The 20,560-nt window shown below is 31.7% G+C and overlaps 1 protein-coding gene across 1 annotated transcript; it reads left to right on the forward strand.

The window, feature by feature from the left end:
* Nucleotides 1–9,528: 9,528 nt before the first annotated feature.
* On the forward strand, nucleotides 9,529–20,560 carry LOC108916922 (IDLSRF-like peptide). The gene is made up of 3 exons (XM_018723257.1): nucleotides 9,529–9,695; nucleotides 18,065–18,349; nucleotides 19,232–20,560. Exons 1-3 carry the CDS (start codon nucleotides 9,563–9,565, stop codon nucleotides 19,423–19,425), a joined length of 612 nt encoding a protein of 203 aa, XP_018578773.1. The 5' UTR covers nucleotides 9,529–9,562; the 3' UTR covers nucleotides 19,426–20,560.

Genomic DNA, 20,560 nt, shown 5'->3' on the forward strand with positions numbered 1-20,560 from the left:
AATTTAAATGGTTCATCTTATGCGTCCTAAAAATGATGACACGATTTTCCTTTGATAAAAGGCCGACAATTTTTGCTCTACTTTGCATCGAATACGATCCTACTATAGTGCACTACATTTTTAAGAATTTATTATCTTGCCGTATGAATTATCAAATTGCCAATATACCTTAAAAACTGTAATCAAATATATCTGTACTATTTTGGTATTTTTTTTGTATATATTTAATCAAATGTTGCTGTAAGCTTGCCTCTATGGGGATCTTCTACATATCTAACAATAATATAAGAAAAAATTCCTAGCAATAGTTGTAAATAACATTTTTTTTGTAAAAACAGATTACATCTCATCTACAAAATTTTTTTTTAGTTATCGCCATTATATGGTACAAATAATTGTACCAATTTGTACATAATTGAATTTATAAACACTAAATACATTTTTTTGTATTTAATGTTAACGTGTATAGATATTTAGAAATATTTTTACCAAAGTATTACTTAAGATATATTTTTAATATCTAGTTTATATCAACAACTTAATAAAAAAAAATATATAACATTTTGTTTTATTAACTCCCTTTTAAATAAAAAGAAATTAAATTGGCATGTGGGATGAAGTACCTGCAATTTTATATTTTTGCTCAAATGCAAATAAAGTGTCTCGAGATAAAAAAGTTTTTGAGTAGGTGTAAGGTTTTCTAAAGGCAGAAATATATCCGATTTTAATTATCCTTATTATAGTCATAATCTATCCAAATAATCTGAAAGTGACATTCCTATTATATGATTGTCTGGTTTTATCATATACAGAGTTTTCATAAATTATTACAACACAACCCTCGTGACCTCCGAGCCCTAGTACAGAAAACAGTAAATTAACTCCCCGTCTTTTGTGGACCACAACCCCACTGCTCTAAAAGTCCAGTAAAGGTACGCGTGGTCTACGCGCAGTAGCAAACCCAGCTTAGCTTTTAGCTTTTGAAGTTCCCCACTTGCGTGTGGTCTCTGCGCAGTCACTTAAAGCGACATAAAAATGAAACGGGTCCATTATTTATAAATAGGTTAGATAGACAGTGAATTTACTGTTTTCTGTACTGTGTCCAAGCTAAGGCAACCAACTGGTACTGTTGACTAAAAATCCCCAAACAGCGTCATTGATGATTCGTTTACAATGAACAATAACAAACCGTTACGTCTACGTGCGTGAAAAATTACACCAATAATCAACCGGTGATATAAAATGCTGTGTTTAAATGTAATCTTAACCCTACTGTTTTAATTTTATCGAAATTTAATTGTTAACTTGCAAGTAATAAAATTACTGTTTCAAATAAAATTATTGGTCACGTGGCTTGTAATCATTTATGAAAAATCTGTATAACTAAACAAGTAAAAATTTAATGAAATCGTATTAGATATCACACACCGATTGGTTTTCAGTATATTTTACTCATTAACCATTTTAACTCTGGAACAGGAGCTTACAGTGTACATAATAATGCTCTATCACTCCACTAATAATTAACGAGGAAAAAATATTTTACTTTACGACTTTTCCCTGGATTCTTTATATATTCGGACCACGAATTCGGACGGAAAAACCTCTAGAGGGAGTAATCAATGTTCTTCGTAAACATTCAAAGGTTACATTATCACACTTCCATAACCCCATCAGGAAAAACGTCATAGCTTTTTATTTAATTATTTTTTAAATGATTATTTTGCATTAAGTTTATTTACAATACCTACGTAATGTAAATAAAACTGAAATATATAATTTACGTATTTCCTTGCCGTTTACTTTTTTTCAAAATTAATTCATTTTGCTCACCAGCAAAGTGCTTTGGAAAAGCCATCAAGTTTTATGAAATACGTGTTAATCTAAGCGAGTCATTTAATATTCGTAGAACCTAGAATCCAAATTTTAACGTTTCCTTCAGACCACTTTATGAGAAGTTTCTTTATTTAAAGCTGTTAAAACTTTACCATTAAATTTGTTCCCTGGCCCTGCATTTATTATAGACGTTCTAATTTTATCGAAAGCCTTCGAGTCCTACCAATGAATAATAGAATACAAAAGACAATTACAGAAAAGGTCATTACGGAATCGAATATATAATCGTTAAGACTATCCAGAGCTTCAATTAAAGTGTACGCATTAATATAATTATTATTTATCGTCAACAAGAGTAGGCCGCCCCTGTTTCTACACATCTAATATTGATTCCAAGAAGAGCAACTGTTGTGGGTGTGTGCGCAACAAGATACCAAGAATTGCTTTGCGCTGGTACGCAGGTTGATAGATAGAGGTAGAGCTATATCAGTGGCGGCTAAGCATTAAATTTCTTATCCCGTGGGTGGGTTGGTAAATTCAATAGGTTAGTTTTTTTTCTTCTCATGTAACGCGAGCTTATATGAAGCAAGCTGGATTGATGACTGAAGACCATCCTTGAGGAGACTGATCTCTAATTGTCGAGTATAACGATAACGATATAACATTGTATTTAATATTTTAATGATACCTGTTTACAATTATAATTCAGACGTTAATTAAACTCGGAACTAACGAATACAATTTTTGGTATTATCTTAGTAGACCAGGGCGGATCTGTCGAAATATCCCACTTCTTGGATGTAAGAGGGGGCAAGCTAATTTTTGCTGAAATACCTTCAGTACAACTCACATAAATAAAAAAATTTTAAATATACCTATTTTATATGAGTTTTTTACTTATATTTTGGAACCTATGCATTTTGGAAGAATATTGAAGAGGAAAAAAGTTTTAGAATTGAATTTTGGACAATATACTGAAGTTAAAAATGTTTAAATTTATTACCGATGTTGCAAACTTGCAATAATTGATGAAAAAAATGCAAAATAATCAAGTTTCTAATTTTGGCAAAAAAAACTTACGAGTATAATAAAACAACACACCACATTTCATTAAAATCGGCTCTACAGTTTTCGCAAAAAATTTTCGAATTTTCAAAATGTTGCACAGCCTCAAATAAAGCATCTAGATACTTGAAAATTTTTTCACATAGAAAAGACCGATCAACCTTTCAAATGGTTTTCGAAAAATTGAAATCGGTTGATTAGGACGGCTACTGTAAATTTTTAAAGTTAACACTTTTTTTTATTTTTAAACAATTAGATTACATTTATCAATTTGCAATTTAGTTTTTTTCAAAAATTGTAATTTTAAAGTACTATTGGTTCTCAAGATATAACCGGTCAAAGTTTATCGGCATTTACCGTTAATTTATAAACAATTTAGCAATAATCTTTGATCCATTGGCTTCGTTTTTTCCGAGTTCTAAGCTGGAAAAAATTTTCATATCCATAAGTTATCGGCAACATCGATAAATCAGCGGAAAAGCTGTCCCTCGCACGCGCGAAAAGTGACTCAAAACACGAAAAATAGGGGAGGGGGCTTTCCCTCCGAGACTGAATTCGGAGGTTCAAAAACCATTTGAAAAGTTGAGCGGTCTTTTCTATGTGAAAAAATTTTCAAGTATCTAGATGCTTTATTTGAAGCTGTGCAACATTTTGAAATTTCGAAAAATTTTTTTCAAAAAATTATTGCGAAAACTATAGAGCCGATTTTAATGAAGTTTGGAGTGTTGTTTTATTATACTCTAAAGTTTTTTTTTACCAAAATTAGAATGCGCTCGGAGCAATTGAAATATTTTAAAAAAATTATCCAAAAAACTTGATTATTATGCCTTTTTTCATCAATTATTGCTATTTTGCAACATCGGTAATAAATTTAAACAATTTTAACCTACAGTATATTGTGCAAAATTCAATTCTAACACTTTTTTCCTCTTCAATATCCTTCCAAAATGCATAGGTTCCAAGATATAAGTAAAAAACTCGTATAAAATAGGTATTTTTTAAAATTTTTTAGACATTTTTGCAATTTTGAAAATGTTCCGGACCTCGCTCAGATCTAGGGATCTACACTTTTATTATGCGAGTTGTACTGAAAGTAATACAGAAAAAATTTGCTTGACCCCTCTCACATCCACCTCAAAACAGATCCGCCCTGGTCTATAGCCGCAATGGTAAATAATAGACGTAAATGCAATTCCATGCAGTACTGATCTTAATTACTAATTGACATAAGGTATCGAAACTTTTGCAAGAAAAGGAAAACTACATTTTAAAACCTATATTTTTCTAGAAAGTTGAGGTGAGGCGTTGGCAACTTTATCATTAAATTAAATTACTAGAATTTTAAATGTAGGTACTACTAAGAACGTATTGCGTGTTTCTAGATTAATATATCCTTATTTTTAAAATATCGGCTTTCTTTTATTTATAGTGTGCAACAAGTTGATATACATATGTATCATAAATTATGGGGTGGATTATGTTCGAACTTCATTTGTGTTTAATATAACTAGCTTTCATCTTCTTACATATTTTCAAGTAACTTGACCGACCCAAAAAGGACATGCCTCATATACCCGATTGGACAGCTAAATTATGAAAATAATCATAAATCTGTCACATTTAAAAACTGTTATATTTATTTCTTCGTTAACAAGATTGACGTTTCTTTTTGTTTTACTCAACTCACCAGGTACCACCCACTTCAAAAATGTCAAATGAAACTAAAGCCTCAGAAAAATTCTTTTTAACGTATAGTCGCTTAGATTAGTGACACGCAATTTAGCTAAATGCAAATCATTTGTACCGGAAGTGCGCTATAAAACATTGTTAACATTACTTTTAGTCAGATACTGTTTTATTAATCCTTGTAAATAGCACTTCAGGATTAGATTAGGGATGGAGAAATGTTCGTGATATTTCTTATAAAGAGCTCCTCGTTGGAAATAAAAGGATAGTTAGCATTCTCTTCACATTTCTGTTTGATATAAACCTGAAACGTTTATGGCGCAGAATACAGAACCAACACGGAGGAGAGGACTATACAGATCCGGAATGGCCGTTTTTATTTTATACCTAAATTTAATAATAAAAATATTAAAGTTCAAATATAAACGCGTGTCAACAGTAAATATTATAAATAACATAACGACAATATTTTAAAATTCTAACGGCTGGTAAAAGAAAAAAACGCGTTCAAAATAGATTTTAAATATAAATATATACTATTTTATACAACAATCTCAAAGAAAGGTATATTTAAAACACAATACGTGTTTCACTGCGATTAGACGGATATTTTTCAGATTAAAGGAAGAAGAAAAGTAAAATATTTTAGTGCCACAAATCTGCAAAACGATTTTAAATTGTTACAAATAATGTGAGTAACATAAGTTCCTTATTTTATCTATGCTGGTGAAATTTATCAGAAGCCCAATGAACCTGATACATTCCTGGAGGATTATCTAACAGCAAGAACGAACTATTGTATGCAACTATGTGTGCACCTAACAATAAAAATTTAAGGGTGTGGTTTTAAACATGCCCTTTTGTTTATTTTTCGCAAATAGAATTAATAATTTCTTTACATATTAAGACATTAAAACTTTCTATTTCCTGGAATATTAAAAAATATTATCTGAATAAATAACTGGATAGTAAATTTCACTTTGGATGCACAACTCTATTATATTCCAGGCAAGCGAAGAATTGTGTGGGGGTGTAAAAGCACATAAGTTTGAATTACGAGGAAAACCGCATCTTTCGAAATAATGTATGCTCTAATCTAGAAATTTTATATCAAAATTTATGATTTTACTTTTTACTACACTTTCGAATAATGTCCACAATTTCAAAATAGTTTTAGTAAAGTATATTTTCGAAAGATGTGTTTAAACTAAATAATAATAATAATAATATATATTTTCAAAAAGGAATACAATTTAATAACTATTTTTTGGCGAATTAAATAAATTTTAATAATTAGTTACTACGATATGCAAATAATGTATAAAAAATTGTATATTTTACTGCACTTTCGAAAGATTAAAACTCAAACGACTGAAATCTATGAGAGTTCCAACTTCATACAATTAAAAATGCCGTCCGATAAGTAAGTATACTTAAAAAAAAATAAACTTAATCGTGATATAGTTTAAACGAGTTTAAAATATTTCAATAAATGGGTTGTTATCTTTTTCCTGTGGCATAATTTTCCTAAGTATAGCAATGTGCAAAATCGGTGCTACCAAAATAGACTTTTTTAAATTTGAAAATATGTATTATAAACATAATAAAAGTAAATAATATTTTAATAAACGTAGTCACAAGCTCACAAACAAATACTTGGCTCTGGCATATGTAAAAATTATTTTTTAACAATACACTGCATACATATGTCTTTAATTCCATTCGCCTGTCTAACGTTAATATAAAATGCTATATTTGACATCTGTTAATATAGGGTGTCTCGGATATTATTTGATTCAAATGTTGAGATTTTATTTCATCGCTTTTTCCGTAGAATTCAGTGGCGTACTTAAATTGTTAATTTCCTTCATCATCAGTCACTTGATTAGATATTTATTTAATTGACAGTAAAACAAAAACATTACATTATAAAATCATAAAACACTTTTTATTTTAATTTATATTGTTAAAATTATTCTTTATTGCCTTTAACAGACGTAATGTTTAATTGGAATAAGCGTGTTTAGGGATACGAAAGAGCGAAACACTGTTTTCGAATAAATTGTGACCGATCAAGTAAACCACGATTTCCAGTAAAAATTAATATACTGTGAAATCATAAGATTTTTACCTTCTCGGGTAGAATAATATGATTTTTTGAGTATGTTTGCATTACTAAACATTTCGAATGTTACTTGATAAGAATTCTGCATAACAAAAAGATAACAGTGTTTATTAACAATTTTAGATAGCCAGTAGGGTGCATAACACGTGGAGCATAATTTATTTACTGATATGTTAATATGTGTTTCCCAATTCAATGCACAATCGACGTTAAATCTTAAGAATGTTGTTACAACCGAATTTCTAGATGAAAATATTATAAAAAATGATTTAACAATGTTTAAAAATAATGTTTAATTTGTAGTATTCAACATATTTCACATAGGTGTATGACATAGTATGCCATACTGGTTCCCAAGGCATCATCCTGGTATCAAAAACATTTACGTATTGAGAAAAGTTATTTATGATTTAAAAATATAACCATGTACCAAGTTTAAAGATAACCGCTCTACGCAAATATCTTTGAAGTCAATAATAACATATTTATATATACACAAAAAAATATATTCTTGTTGCTCATATACCATTAAACTTGAACTAACAAGGAAGATTATCGAAGTGTCAGTCGCCGATTTCAATAAACTTCGCTGTGTTGTAGAGCACAAAAACGCACCCCTAAAGTTTACCCCCAAAAAACAGTTTTTTCAAGAAATCTCTGTTTCTATGCAATTTTTTTTTAAACCAATTGGGAATTGTTTATTGTTAAAAACAATTGTCACACCACTGACCCCGACGCACAGTGTAAGATTTTGGACAAAAATCGCAAGATAGTGAAATTATTATCAAAATCGAATAATTATGGTGTAAGGAAAGGTAAGGCTGCAACGATAGAGATTTATCGTGATAGGCTATTGATTATATCCAAAAAAACAGGGTTAAAAGGAACTATGGACATTCAAGCTTTTTCATTGCATGAACCGTTCAAAGGGTCATTTTAGATGAAAAAACGGCGGAGTGCTATTAAATTAGAGGGTGGAAATGCACCCCTTTCAGTTTTTTAGTTGTAGCTCGAAAACGAAGCAAAATTTCGCTATAGTTCATAGGAAAAATTATTTAGAGAATTGAATAGCTTATTTAAAAAATTTTATAGGAAAATTTTATGCTAAAAGATCGTTAATAAACAATTTGAAAAAAAGCAAGAAATTCGATTTTATGATTTTTTGCCTCTAGTTTTTTTTTTGAGTAAAGATAGGTATAGGCATTGCTTCATAAAAAAAAGTAGATAAAATTTCCTTCAAAATAAGAGGTTGTAAAGTATTTTTGAATGAAAATTGACTGATATATGGCCGGTCAAACAGCCAATTTTTCGATTTTCGTAGCGTTTAATACGTTTTAATTCTCATTTTTTGCAAAAAAGGAAGGAAATAAGACTTTCAAGGATTTTCATCACATGACTTGTTCGAAGGGTCATTAAAAATCAAAAAACCGCGGGGTGATATTAAATTAGAGGGGTGAAATTCATGATAGGGGTGAAAAAGCACTTTTGCAGTTTTTTAAATATAGCACGAAAATGAAGCAAAATTTTGGTGTAGTTCATAGGAAAAATTTTGTAGAGAATTGAATTTCTCATCGAAATGGCTTATTTAAAAAATGTAAAAGGAAAATTTTATGCAAAAAATCGTTAATAAACAATTTTAGAGAAAGCAAAAAATAAGATTTTTTGATTTTTTTTTACTTTTTTAATAAAATAATTTAGTAAAAACTTGAGAATTTAAGTACAATAAAGTTTATTAATAATGTATATACAGTGTGTCCACGGATGGAGTTGACAAAAGGAGAAACTCTTGTTTTTGACTTCATCGAAAAATGTCTCTTTACAAAAAGTTCTGCTCCTCGAAAAAATGAGACTGTCATACAAACAACTTAGATTAGATAGACAGGGTGCTCATAAATTAAAAAAACGCGAAAATACTCAAGAGAAGTCCCATTATTTATTATTTTACACAACATTTTTATAAAACAAATCTGTTTATAACCTCAAATAATGTATTTTAAAATCAAAATTTCAATTTTTGAAGTGGAAAGTAGCTATACATATAGAGTATTAGGCTATTAGCTATTATCTCAAGTTATTTATTTGTAGTGCAGTTTGTTTCTTTCTCTTATTTTTAATATAGTTTAAGGTTTTTTTTTGTCTGATTATTGATATTTTTCCACCTGTTAAAGGGTTATTTTTATTAAACTATTGTTGCCTAATCGAAAGTAGATAAGGAAAAAATGAAGACTGATGCAAGAAGGCAATCTTAAATCTTATTTTTCTAGTATAGAGTGTTCAGAAAATCGAGTATAATACGTCCTATGTCAAAACACTTTAAGTAAATTCTTTGAAGTAATCTTCTAACTGTACTGTACATGAAATAAAAAATCACATTGTGATTATTTCATAAAATGTATTATTATAATGTGATTATATAACTGACTATACATCTACTTCGCAGTGTTAGATGTAATTATAAAAATTACATCGTAACATACATTTTGTGTTGTATAATCACAAATAATATTAGAATAATAAGTAAAATTACGCTTCAAAATAATTTATAATAGTCTATTCATAAAAAGGCAATTATTAAGAAAATTAGAGTAAAAACAGGGGGTAAATAAATTGCGATCTAATTGTGCAGTGACTTCTTTATCCTTTGTACACAAATACGGAGCCAGTGGATCCCCTGACGAGTAGGCCCCCGCGAATTACGTAGATCCCGGATAGCCTGGCGCGAAATCCGCCACTGGCGGCAACCCTAACGGGTCGGTCGCGATCGGGTGGATATAAAGTAATGGCAAGAGAAGGGAGGCCTTCTATTGTGAGCTGCCTCCGTCCCGACAGTGTCGATTTTGTGCCCCAGCCATGGTTCGGGTGGCGGTCTCGCCTCACCCGCTTCTGCTGGTTATGGTGATCGTCGCCGTTTGTGCTGCCATACCGTACGCGGTGATGGCCATAGACCTCAGCAGGCTGTACGGACACATCAGCTCGAAGAGGGGTAAGTCCGCCGGAACCGCCTGAACTAGTTTTCACGGCCGTCAGGCCCCGCTTTTCCCGGTCCAGGGGCACTTGTTGGCTAGCCGCATCAACAGTTGTCGCAGCAGTGCGATCGATAGTTATTACGTTTTTTTTCAAATGCATTTTTCTATTTTCTTCGCCACCTCCCAGTATACAAATCCTCGAATTAATCCGTCTTAACCGTGAGACGCCATTAAAATGGTAATACGCCGCTCGGTTACATGAAAAATGTGTCACCCTTGCGAGGAAACTCGTTTTAGTTGCATTCAACCTCGCTGCATTGCAATAAATAATGTTTAATAACGTGTTCTATTTTTTTAGTTGCTGAAATGTTACACAAATTATTTACTAGTAGAAAGTTTAGCAACAAACTCTTCTAAAAAATTTTTGATATTGATATTTTGGTCTGTTCATTTTAATAATTAGGTACACTGTAATAATTATTAATATTTAAATAAATTTAATCAAATTGTCATGGAAAAAAATTATAAACATTTTTTTCTAACTGGATAACGAAATACAGGGTGTTTTGAAAAAAGGTGCAAGGCCTGGTAGAACATCAAAAAAGAAGAATATCGTTTCTTATGAACCGCGGGCCTATCGTCTTTTGTTTTTGATGTTCTATTTTCCTAATTCGTAAAATATTACACAAATTATTTACTAGTAGAAAGTTTAGCAACGAAATATACAATATTCTGAAATTTTTTAATATTTTTATTGTCTTTTAGATATATTGTGACGATTATTTATATTTATATTGATTGGTCCGAATTACCATGAATAAAAAAAAAATAAATAAATAAATTAGAAACATTTTTTTTGTAACTCGACAACGAAATATAGAATATTTTGTCATATGATTATATCACGAGCGTCTTTTATTTTTGAGATAAAAAGCGCCAAATAGAAATTTTTTTAATTAAATTTTCCCATATCTTTTCCAAAAAACAATATAACGCAAAAAGATTGGTACAGGCACTTTTTTGAGGGTCCTAAATACGCAAGTCATTAATTTTTGACCAACTGTAGAAAATGCTAACTACGACCTTCCCATGTGTCATACATTACGATGTAAAATTTCATTTTACGTAAAAAATGTATTCTTGTTAAAATCGCTGAAAAGGCACCATTTTTTAGGGACTGACTGAGCAACTGACTGGCCCAAAGTCAACCAGTTTCTATTCTTTAATATATAAGATGTTCAAAAATGAATGCGAAAAATTGGCTACTTGTAAGTTTAAGCGGCCATATAAGTCAATTTTCATCCAAAAATACTTTACAACCTCTTATTTTGAAGGAAATTTTATCTACTTTTTTCTATCTATAAAGCAATGCCTACCTACCTTTTCACAAAAAAAAAACTAGAGGCAAAAAAGTAAAAAAAAAATCAGAAAATCGAATTTTTTGCTTTTCTTCAAATTGTTTATTAACGATTTTTTTTGCACAAAATTTTCCTTTAAAATTTTTTAAATAAGCTATTTCGATTGGAAATTGAATTCTCTAAAAAAATTTTCCTATGAACTATAGCGAAATTTCACTTCGTTTCCGAACTACAATTAAAAAACTGAAAGGGGTGCATTTTCACCCCTATCTAATAATTCCCACCCTCTAATTTAATAGCACTCCGCGGTTTTTTCATCTAAAACGATTCATGCAATAAAATTGCTTGAACGTCATAGTTCCTCTTAACCCTGTTTTTTTGGATATAATCAACAGCCTATTAGTACAATTTCAATTTATAAAAAAGTTTGTTACCAAGTATATAAAAAATAGAACCTACCTGACTGGAACAGTCAATTGAGTTTTTCTAAAAAGTTCTAAGTAGGTACATATTCTCTAAAGAGCCTAATCTCAAAAAAGTTATGACGAAATATCGTAAAAATTGTAGCTAACGACTTGATGTATTTGACATCCTCGAAACTAATCTAAATGATTGGATGTGAAATAATTGAGTCATATATTTTATATCATATTTAACTTTTGCTAATTTTGATTAATTTTGAGACGTCAAGATTCTCGAAACGTTAACAAATATAACTTTTAATATCCAATAAAAGGAAAAGATTAAACTTACATCTTTGAGCGTATAGTTAATGTGAATATACAGAAAAACGAATAAAATAAAAATAACCGAGTATGCCCCAGATTGTGGCAGTGAAATGTCCAAATATGTAAGGATATATTAAAATAATTTCAACACGTACAACACAGCATCATCCCCATGCATTTTAATAACCCTCATTAAAAAAGGTAGTCGCGAAAATAGGACCACGTTTAGTTTTATACAGAAAGGATACGACATAAAAATAAAGCGAATGAGAATTAATGCCATCAAAGAGATGTTTAATAGCGCTGCTTAAACATACTAGAACCTGGCGAAAGAAGGACTATGAAGCATTTATGTTTTTCCGATGAAAGTAAAGCAAACTGAGCTAAATTCTATTTTTATTACTAATTTTACCACGCTTCGACGCTACTTAATAAAAATGACTACCTTTCCGTTAATCACCTGCCTGTCGCACAATATTTCTATTTTATATCGATAAATTCAGAGTACAAAAATATAATAAAATTATTTCTCAAATCAAAAAGGAATGAAACGCTGGAGGCAACGATTTGTACGACAAATTTCAGACGCTGTACTTAACGACTTGATTTTGAGATGATCACCTTTAAAAAAAAACTCAAAAGCCTTTGACATGTCTATACTCGTTTATTTTCTCTTTGAAGACACATGAAGCTTTCGGATTATTGAGAAAAGTTACGGCACGTTTCTCCCGGCTTTTATTGGTATTGGAAATTGATCCTCTTTGTTTTCTTTAAAGACATCACGTTTACTTTGATCCCGAATGAATTAATTATATTTTATATCAAAGCGTAGCAATCACAGATGATATATTGCATTTTCCACAAGTTGCAATGTTCAGAACAAAGGCGTTACGGCGAAAGATACCCAGTTGAATTTAAATTAATAATTCATAACGGCGTACTGAAATGACATATTTCGTGTAATTGTTAAATGTGCACCATCAACTAAATTAAACTTCGCTAATTAATTATGTCCATTTAGTACGTACGTTGGAAAATGGCCGGTATTGATTTCCCGGGTTAATTAAATGTAAGCTTATTATCAGCCGGTATACGTTCCAAACTTAATTAAAAACACCCTTCCTTTAATTAACTTAAAATACATCATACGCAAATTTGCAACGCGAACGCGATTTATTTTTAAAAGGAATCAGAAATGGATATAACGCTGTAATTTCTCATTAAACCCACACATCGCCCCTTTCGGATGAAACGGTAATCTGATTGGGATTTATGAATGTACACATGAATATTAGCGTCTTTGTTCAAACATAACGATTCTCTCGAGGTATCGTTTGGCGTTATTTGTTTGAGTGTTTAGTTCGAGACCACTTTGAGCAATGCTGAATTTGGTGTGATTCAGGTAATTTTAATTTATTATAGGCACCTTCTATAGAGAAATAATATTATTACAACATGGCATTTTGGAGTCCTTTTGAAACTGAACAAAACGAAATTTACCATCAGTATAATGAAATTGTTCGAGGACATAAATAATTAAAATATGTTGTTGGCCAAATAAACATACAGGGTGATTCAGAACTTATTAAAAAAAAAAATCTGGATGTACAGGGGAGTCTTACAAATACAATTTTGTAAAGAAAAAAATCAAAAAGGGCAATTCGAAAATTATTTAAAAATACACTTCTGTACGGCACTGGAAACTGGTCCACTGTAAAACTTGACCTGGCGCAATACGACCGTCACGGCGATAGTGATAAAAACAGACAAAAACTTGAAAGAATTTCGCAAGGAAAGGAATTAATAGAATTTTATAGCACCTATTTTATATCAGCAAACTCAACTGATTTTGTTCAAATTCGTTTGTGGCTTTAAATAATAAAATAATTTGACATACCTGATGTTACAACAACTGTTCAAAATTTTGTCCACCGACGTGTAAACACATTTGGGTCCGTCTTACTCAGTTTCTATGAACTAACACAAATGCTGTCTTGTTTCACCATAACACAAATGCTTCACCATAATAAAAATGTTTTCTTGCTTCACCATAAACTAAAACGATATCCATCAACTCCAAGTTGTTATACACGCAAGCCATTTTTGACACCAACTACCAAAAAACTCTTGTAAACATCGGATTTCACTGTTCTGAGTCGCTGAGGCCACGTGGCTCTCCATGCGTATTACGAATGACGCTAGAGACTACAGTTGTCCAGCTATGTAATGGTTGAAAGCAAAACAACTTTAGTAATTTTTTTCTCGGAAACTATAAGGATTTTACAAAATTTTTTTTTACAATATTTACTCCATATCTCATGCCGCATCTATTCCCAAATTTTTTTGGATAAGTTGTGAATCACCCTGTATAATAGAAATTTTCTGCACATTATATACAAATTATTATAATTTTTTACCTTCTTCAGAAAACTTTTTTAGGGACCCCTATGAAACTCATTAAATTTTATTGCCAGGCGTTTTTTTTACATGTTCAACTGACTTCGGAAAGACTATACTTTTAGTAGTTTGTTCATATAATCAAAAATACCAGTACGATTTCCTCAAAAATTATTTCAACCGTGTTTTCAATAAGAAATCCAATTTATCCCAATGTGAAGTAAACCGTTTAAAAACATTTTAAGTATCTAACGATAAGTATATAAAAAATGAACAAAAGTGTACTTACTCACTGTTGTTCCACTTTCTTCTTAAAATCCATCTCTGAAAAAAATAAAAAAAAAAAATAAAATAAAATCGGTACATATTTAATATCTCATAAAACTAAGAAAAATTAAGAATATTAATCTATAAAAAATATTAAATATTGTTATATAAACAAATAAGATTTGAAATAATCTTGTTTACAGTTTTTACAACAATTTATTGTTAAAATTACTTAAATTATTTATAACTTTTCTTCTGCGGGTAATAGAGATTTAAATCGAAAATCAATATACTTATTTAACTGGTATTATTTCTTATTTAAATTGTAATAACGGGAAAGAACCTATTATCAAACAAGTAAAATATACCTATATGGATAGCATAAATAGAGTGGGGAGGGAGTGAATCGGTTTCTGTAACGATTCATGTTACGATTCAAATAATTTGCTGTAATGCATAATGCATGATACCTATGAACATGCGTTATGAAAAACGTGCAACGAAAAAACTATCGAGGATTAAAAAAATTAAATGTCGAGATAAATCGAGAGATTGATTTTATCAACTCTATTAGCTGTTTTTTCTTCCACATTTGCATTAAGTAATATTCCCCATGGTTGGCTGTAAATATAAACCGTACCCACTTCACATTCCATTGTGATACACTATATCCTGCCAGTAATAAAATATTCATATGAAAATCATTATTTCAAAGCCAAGGTTTCCATACAATTCATTTTTTAAGCAATAAGGTTTTTAAATGTTTTTTTTTATAATCATACTTCCGTGAAGTTTTCTTTTGTGTTTTGGTGAATAGGTTTGGCGCCCGATAACAACGCCAAAATGAGTTTCTTTAATAAGGACATGGGAAAATGACGACTGTAACATTGTTAAGTCGCAGGAGCACCGAATTTTGGTTCGCCGAGTTCAAATAAGAAACAGGAAATAGCTTTTGTGAGACGATTTATGTCAGATTTATAAATTAACTTTCTTTAATGCCAAACAATTTCTGAAATTGGAATGAACTTGTTTTAGTATATAGGGTACGTAATATATATTCAAATGATAAATGGACTGAACAGTTCTGTAATCAAACTGTCAAACTGTTAAATTATCGTTATTAGTGAAATGAAGGAGACATATTAACTTCCCTGTGTTTTTTATATTAAGCTACTTATTCCCCGAACGTAATTCGGCTTTTTCCTTTATATTAAATGTAGAATTAACTTTTATCTACAAACTTTTGGAGACTTAAAGCGCTTTAAATTATATACATTGCTTGTATATATTAAAAAGTCTAACTAGAAAGTTAGACGTACAAGAAATTTTCCATTTAAGGATTTGTGTTAATACCCAATTTATTTTCCTTAATAAGATTTTTTTATTTTCAAGGAAGGAGAACCTGAAACTTTGAAATCTCCTCAAAGTTCGTAAAATTACTCAACTTTCTAATTAATTTTTCAAAGTGATACTTTACGCCCCTTCGAGACCACCTTATTCGCGTTAATATTGAAGAAAATCCAGGGAAATAACCTAATTTATCCATTTATGAGTATTTTAAAGTCGTCTAAAGAAAAGCAAAGCAGCAACGTTAATAATAATTGATGTACCTTCTCGAGTTTTCGATGTAAAAGTTGTACGGTAATCTTGGGAAGGCCAAAACAATGATTACTGATATTTGCTTTCGGCATCAAAAGATTTGTATGCATAGGATTTTGATACTCGTAAAATAATAAAATTAACTTTAGAATTGAAGCCCCGATTCTACAGTGGAAGTCCCTCAGGACATTGACGTCTTTTTATTAGAATTCGCCGTAATGGAAAATAAACAGCATTGCGTAATACAAGTAACCTTAAGAAAGAAAATTAAAACCGACAAGTTAATAATTCACCATCTCGTCTCGTACCGAGAAAACGAGTTTTATTAAGAATGGATATTTCTTAACGAGAATAAATTAATTTAATTTGAATATTCTGTTTAGAATTAGATGTACGTATTAGTTTGCAGGGTCCTGTTAGTTAAATCTAAAATGTCAAGTTCAACATAAACTTAATGTGGGTATGCCAAAATAAATAGACCCACATCTGACCTTTCTTGAACGGCTTAGAAGACTGGTAATGTGTTAAGTTTCCTTGCTTTCCTCAAGTTCGCAAACCACATTGGGTGCGTCAGTAAGGAGATTCAACATAACGCGGGTTGAATATATTAGGCTTTGTGAAGTACCCTGGACATATGAATATCAGCCACCCTTAACCTGTCGTCCCGAATTAAGGAGAACAGAGGAATAACGGTTTCCGGACCCTCGGCAAACGGTCTAACTTTACATGTATGAAAGTACGAAATTCTACCGCTTGTGAACTTTTTACTTCATTATTCATCCATATTTTATTAATCTTTTAAGGGTTTTATGTCGCAAATTAAATAATGTACGGTCCTGTCAACCTGTTGAAAATCCTCGGTCAACGCCTATGACCGTGGTAGGGTGTAGGAAGATATCTTTATTGGAATCGGAGCAATATCCAGTTTCCGATAAAATGGCATGTTTCCTTCTCACTTCTTTATTATCTAAGCACCCCACAGCACTACCACATTAACGACTTTAACTTTGAACACGAGTTTTTTTTATCTCCATAATCGATATCCGTGAATAGAATATAACGTGTATTCCATTCTGAAAATTATTCATTACAAGAGCTTCACAAGAAGGAGTTTATTATTGAATTAGCATCTTAATTACTTCAAAAATGGTAACCGCACTGTCGAATATTCCACTTCTTGGATGTACGAGGGGGCAAGCTAATTTTTGCTGGAATACCTTCAGTACAACTCACATAAATAAAAGTGTAGATCCCTAGATCTGGGCCAGGTCCGGAACATTCTCAAAATTGTAAAAATGTTTAAACAATTTTTTTACTTATATCTTGGAACCTATGCATTTTGGAAGAATATTGAAGAGAAAAAAAAGAATTGAATTTTGCACAATATACTGTAAGTTAAGAATATTAAGATTTATTACCGATGTTGCAAAATAGCAATAATTGATGAAAAAAAGGCAAAATAATCAAGTTTTTTCCGATAATTTTTTTAAAATATTTGAATTGCTCCGAGGGCATTCTAATTCTGCTAAAAAAACTTTAGAGTATAATAAAATAGCACACCAAATTTCATTAAAATCGGTTAAATAGTTTTCGCAAAATAATTTTTTGAACAAATTTTTAATAATTTTTCGAATTTTCAGATCTAGGGGTCTACACTTTTATTATGTGAGTTGTATTGAAGGTAATCCAGAAAAAAATTGGTTGCCCCTCTCACATCCACCTCAAAACAGATCCGCCCTGGTCTACTATTTTGAATTATTTTATTTAGGTACCTAGTAGTAGTGACTATAATAAGAATTTTATAGTCACTGCTAGTAGTTATTGCATTCCATGTTATTTTCAATAGTATCGCAATAAACATCATTTCTTGCATATTTAACCAAACGAAAATTCTGTAATCTTTCTAATTTGAGTCGTTTCTGAAAATAAAACGATTGTTTATATTCCTGTGGATATTCGCTTACTTTGATCATAGAAAATGTACAACGTTGCAACAGTTATGTAAGGAGTTATAAATAGTCCACTGATTATTTTCAGGCGATGCTTGTCACCCGTACGAACCATTTAAATGCCCAGGGGATGGAAACTGCATCTCGATCCAATACCTCTGCGACGGAGCTCCGGATTGTCCCGACGGTTATGACGAGGACTCCCGACTTTGCACTGCAGCAAAGAGGCCACCCGTCGAGGAAACCGGGAGTTTCCTAAAATCCCTCCTCGCCAGTCACGGGCCCAACTATCTCGAGAAACTCTTCGGGAGCAAAGCAAGGGATGCTCTCAAGCCCCTTGGAGGGGTCGATAAGGTCGCAATAGCGTTATCAGGTAAAAACTGACGGTAATTTATAGGTACAGAAAAATGACGTATATTCTAAATATAGGTAATCAACAAACAAAATAACCATTTATGATTGAAAGTTCATCATTTAATCGCCCACACGAATCACAATTGCTGCATGCTTTCTAGCTCATACGTCAGCAAATAGATACAACGGGATATAAATTTAATTTGAGCCCTAAAATGCGCAAATAAAAAAAGCCAAGCGTATGCAGAATGAGATGAAGATGCAGGCTACAGGTAACCCACAGTCGCAGAATAATACGTGGAAAAAATTACAACAACCAAATTTAATCTATACAATAAACAAAAACGAAAATACTCAATACCTGTTAATTGACAGGCGAGGTTGAAATATTGAATCTGTATCTGTAATTACTTTTTATTCATTTTTAAGTTGAACAAAAAAGGGAATAAAAAAACAGTCTCTTGTGCTGAAGGGATCGACCGAGGGGTTGATTTTATGACATAGTTTTATTAGTTTTTCCTAACCGGAAATATCTCGCACTGAGAAAAGCAAATAAACACAAAGCAAGTTAACATTTTAGAAATGTATTACCTTTGCTAATTGCTATTAGAACAAAAAAAAACTAAAAAAACGATTTAAAAAAGTTCTGTCACTTTTTTAAACCATTTTTAGTAACTATTTAGTAATTAATAAGTTATCTCAGTGCAAACAAAAGAACTTCGCGGCTTGATATTGACGGAAATGTTCAGTTCTGCTTCTGTAATATTCTGTGCTATATTCTCCACTCCACACTTTGTCACTGCGCATTCTAGATCTAGCCTGAGAGCTGGAATGAGTTTGGTTTACCTGTAACTGGTTCCAAAATCAACATAAAGTGATTTTATTTTGCAATTCGTTCCAGAGTCACAAACGATTGAAGATTTCGGCGCAGCCTTACACTTGATGAGATCCGACTTAGAGCACCTGCGCTCCGTCTTCATGGCCGTAGAAAACGGAGACCTAGGAATGCTGAAATCGTTGGGCATCAAGGACTCCGAAATCGGAGATGTGAAATTCTTCTTAGAGAAACTAGTCAACACAGGATTCTTAGACTGAACCATATTTGACCCTGCTGCTAACCTCTTCGCTCATCCCCAACCACACCTACCTTTAAGTAAATCTTTTTACTCTTACCTTCCTTATTAGTCTGTCTGTCTGTCTGTATTTCCTTATTCAGCAGCAGAGTCCGTTATGATCCGTCCCCTGTCACTCCCTTTTGTCTCTCTACTCGTAAGTTTCGACTCCTTACCTGTCTCGAAGGTAGTCGAAAAAGTAACGGCCAATATACAGACTTATGAATACATATCATGGCACCAAAGTTTGTTATACTTTGGAGAAAACGGCACATATCATAATAGGTGTATTACTAGAAGTTAAGAAGTGTGATCGCATTTAAGAAACACAAATTTATATTTATTAGTGAAATATAGTTTTTATTAATGTTACTCTTAGTGTTTTAAAGGGTTGTATCTTGTGTCATAATTGTGATCACTTACAGATTAATTAAGATACGACTCCCAAAACAATTATGTGGCACTACTTTAGTTTTAAGCGTAGACTTCCGGCTGGGCCGGATCTCTAAAAATCTCGCGCCGAGACCGGGAAAGCAGCGAGGGCGTGAAAACTTTGTTACAATTGGTGCAGGGTAACAAAGGGCCGATTCCACCGCGCTTTTTCCATCTGGCGGTTGAGGTTTGCTAACTGTAAACGGTGAACGAGGGTTGATTGGAGTAGCGCTTTCAAGGGCCTAGAGCGCTTTCCCCCAAGCTATCGTTAACCTGGCAGTTATAGAAGTTGTGATCTTTGTACATATATGTCTCGGTGCCGACTGATGTGCTCTTCAAGATAACGACCTGACATTTACCATCACAACGACAGAGCACAACATTCGCCATCTATTATAAATACCAGCACAATCACATCCGCAACGCGAAAAATATAGTCTTAGTCCATATATAATATATATACATATAATATATATATTTATAAAGTATACAAATATATTTTTTCGACTGGTAGTGGAAATGTTTGTGTTTGGTGTGCGATGGAAAATATTCTTTATCTGAAGTACCTCCCATATTATTAAACACATTTTAAATAAGGCTGGTCTGTTAATTATACATATCAAATGTTTTTTATTATAACGTCAATGCATTATTAATTATTGTGAAGTGGAATTTCTAACTAAATA

This window comes from Anoplophora glabripennis, unplaced genomic scaffold, assembly GCF_000390285.2.
Source record: "Anoplophora glabripennis isolate ALB-LARVAE unplaced genomic scaffold, Agla_2.0 scaffold2, whole genome shotgun sequence".
Lineage (NCBI taxonomy): Eukaryota > Metazoa > Arthropoda > Insecta > Coleoptera > Cerambycidae > Anoplophora > Anoplophora glabripennis.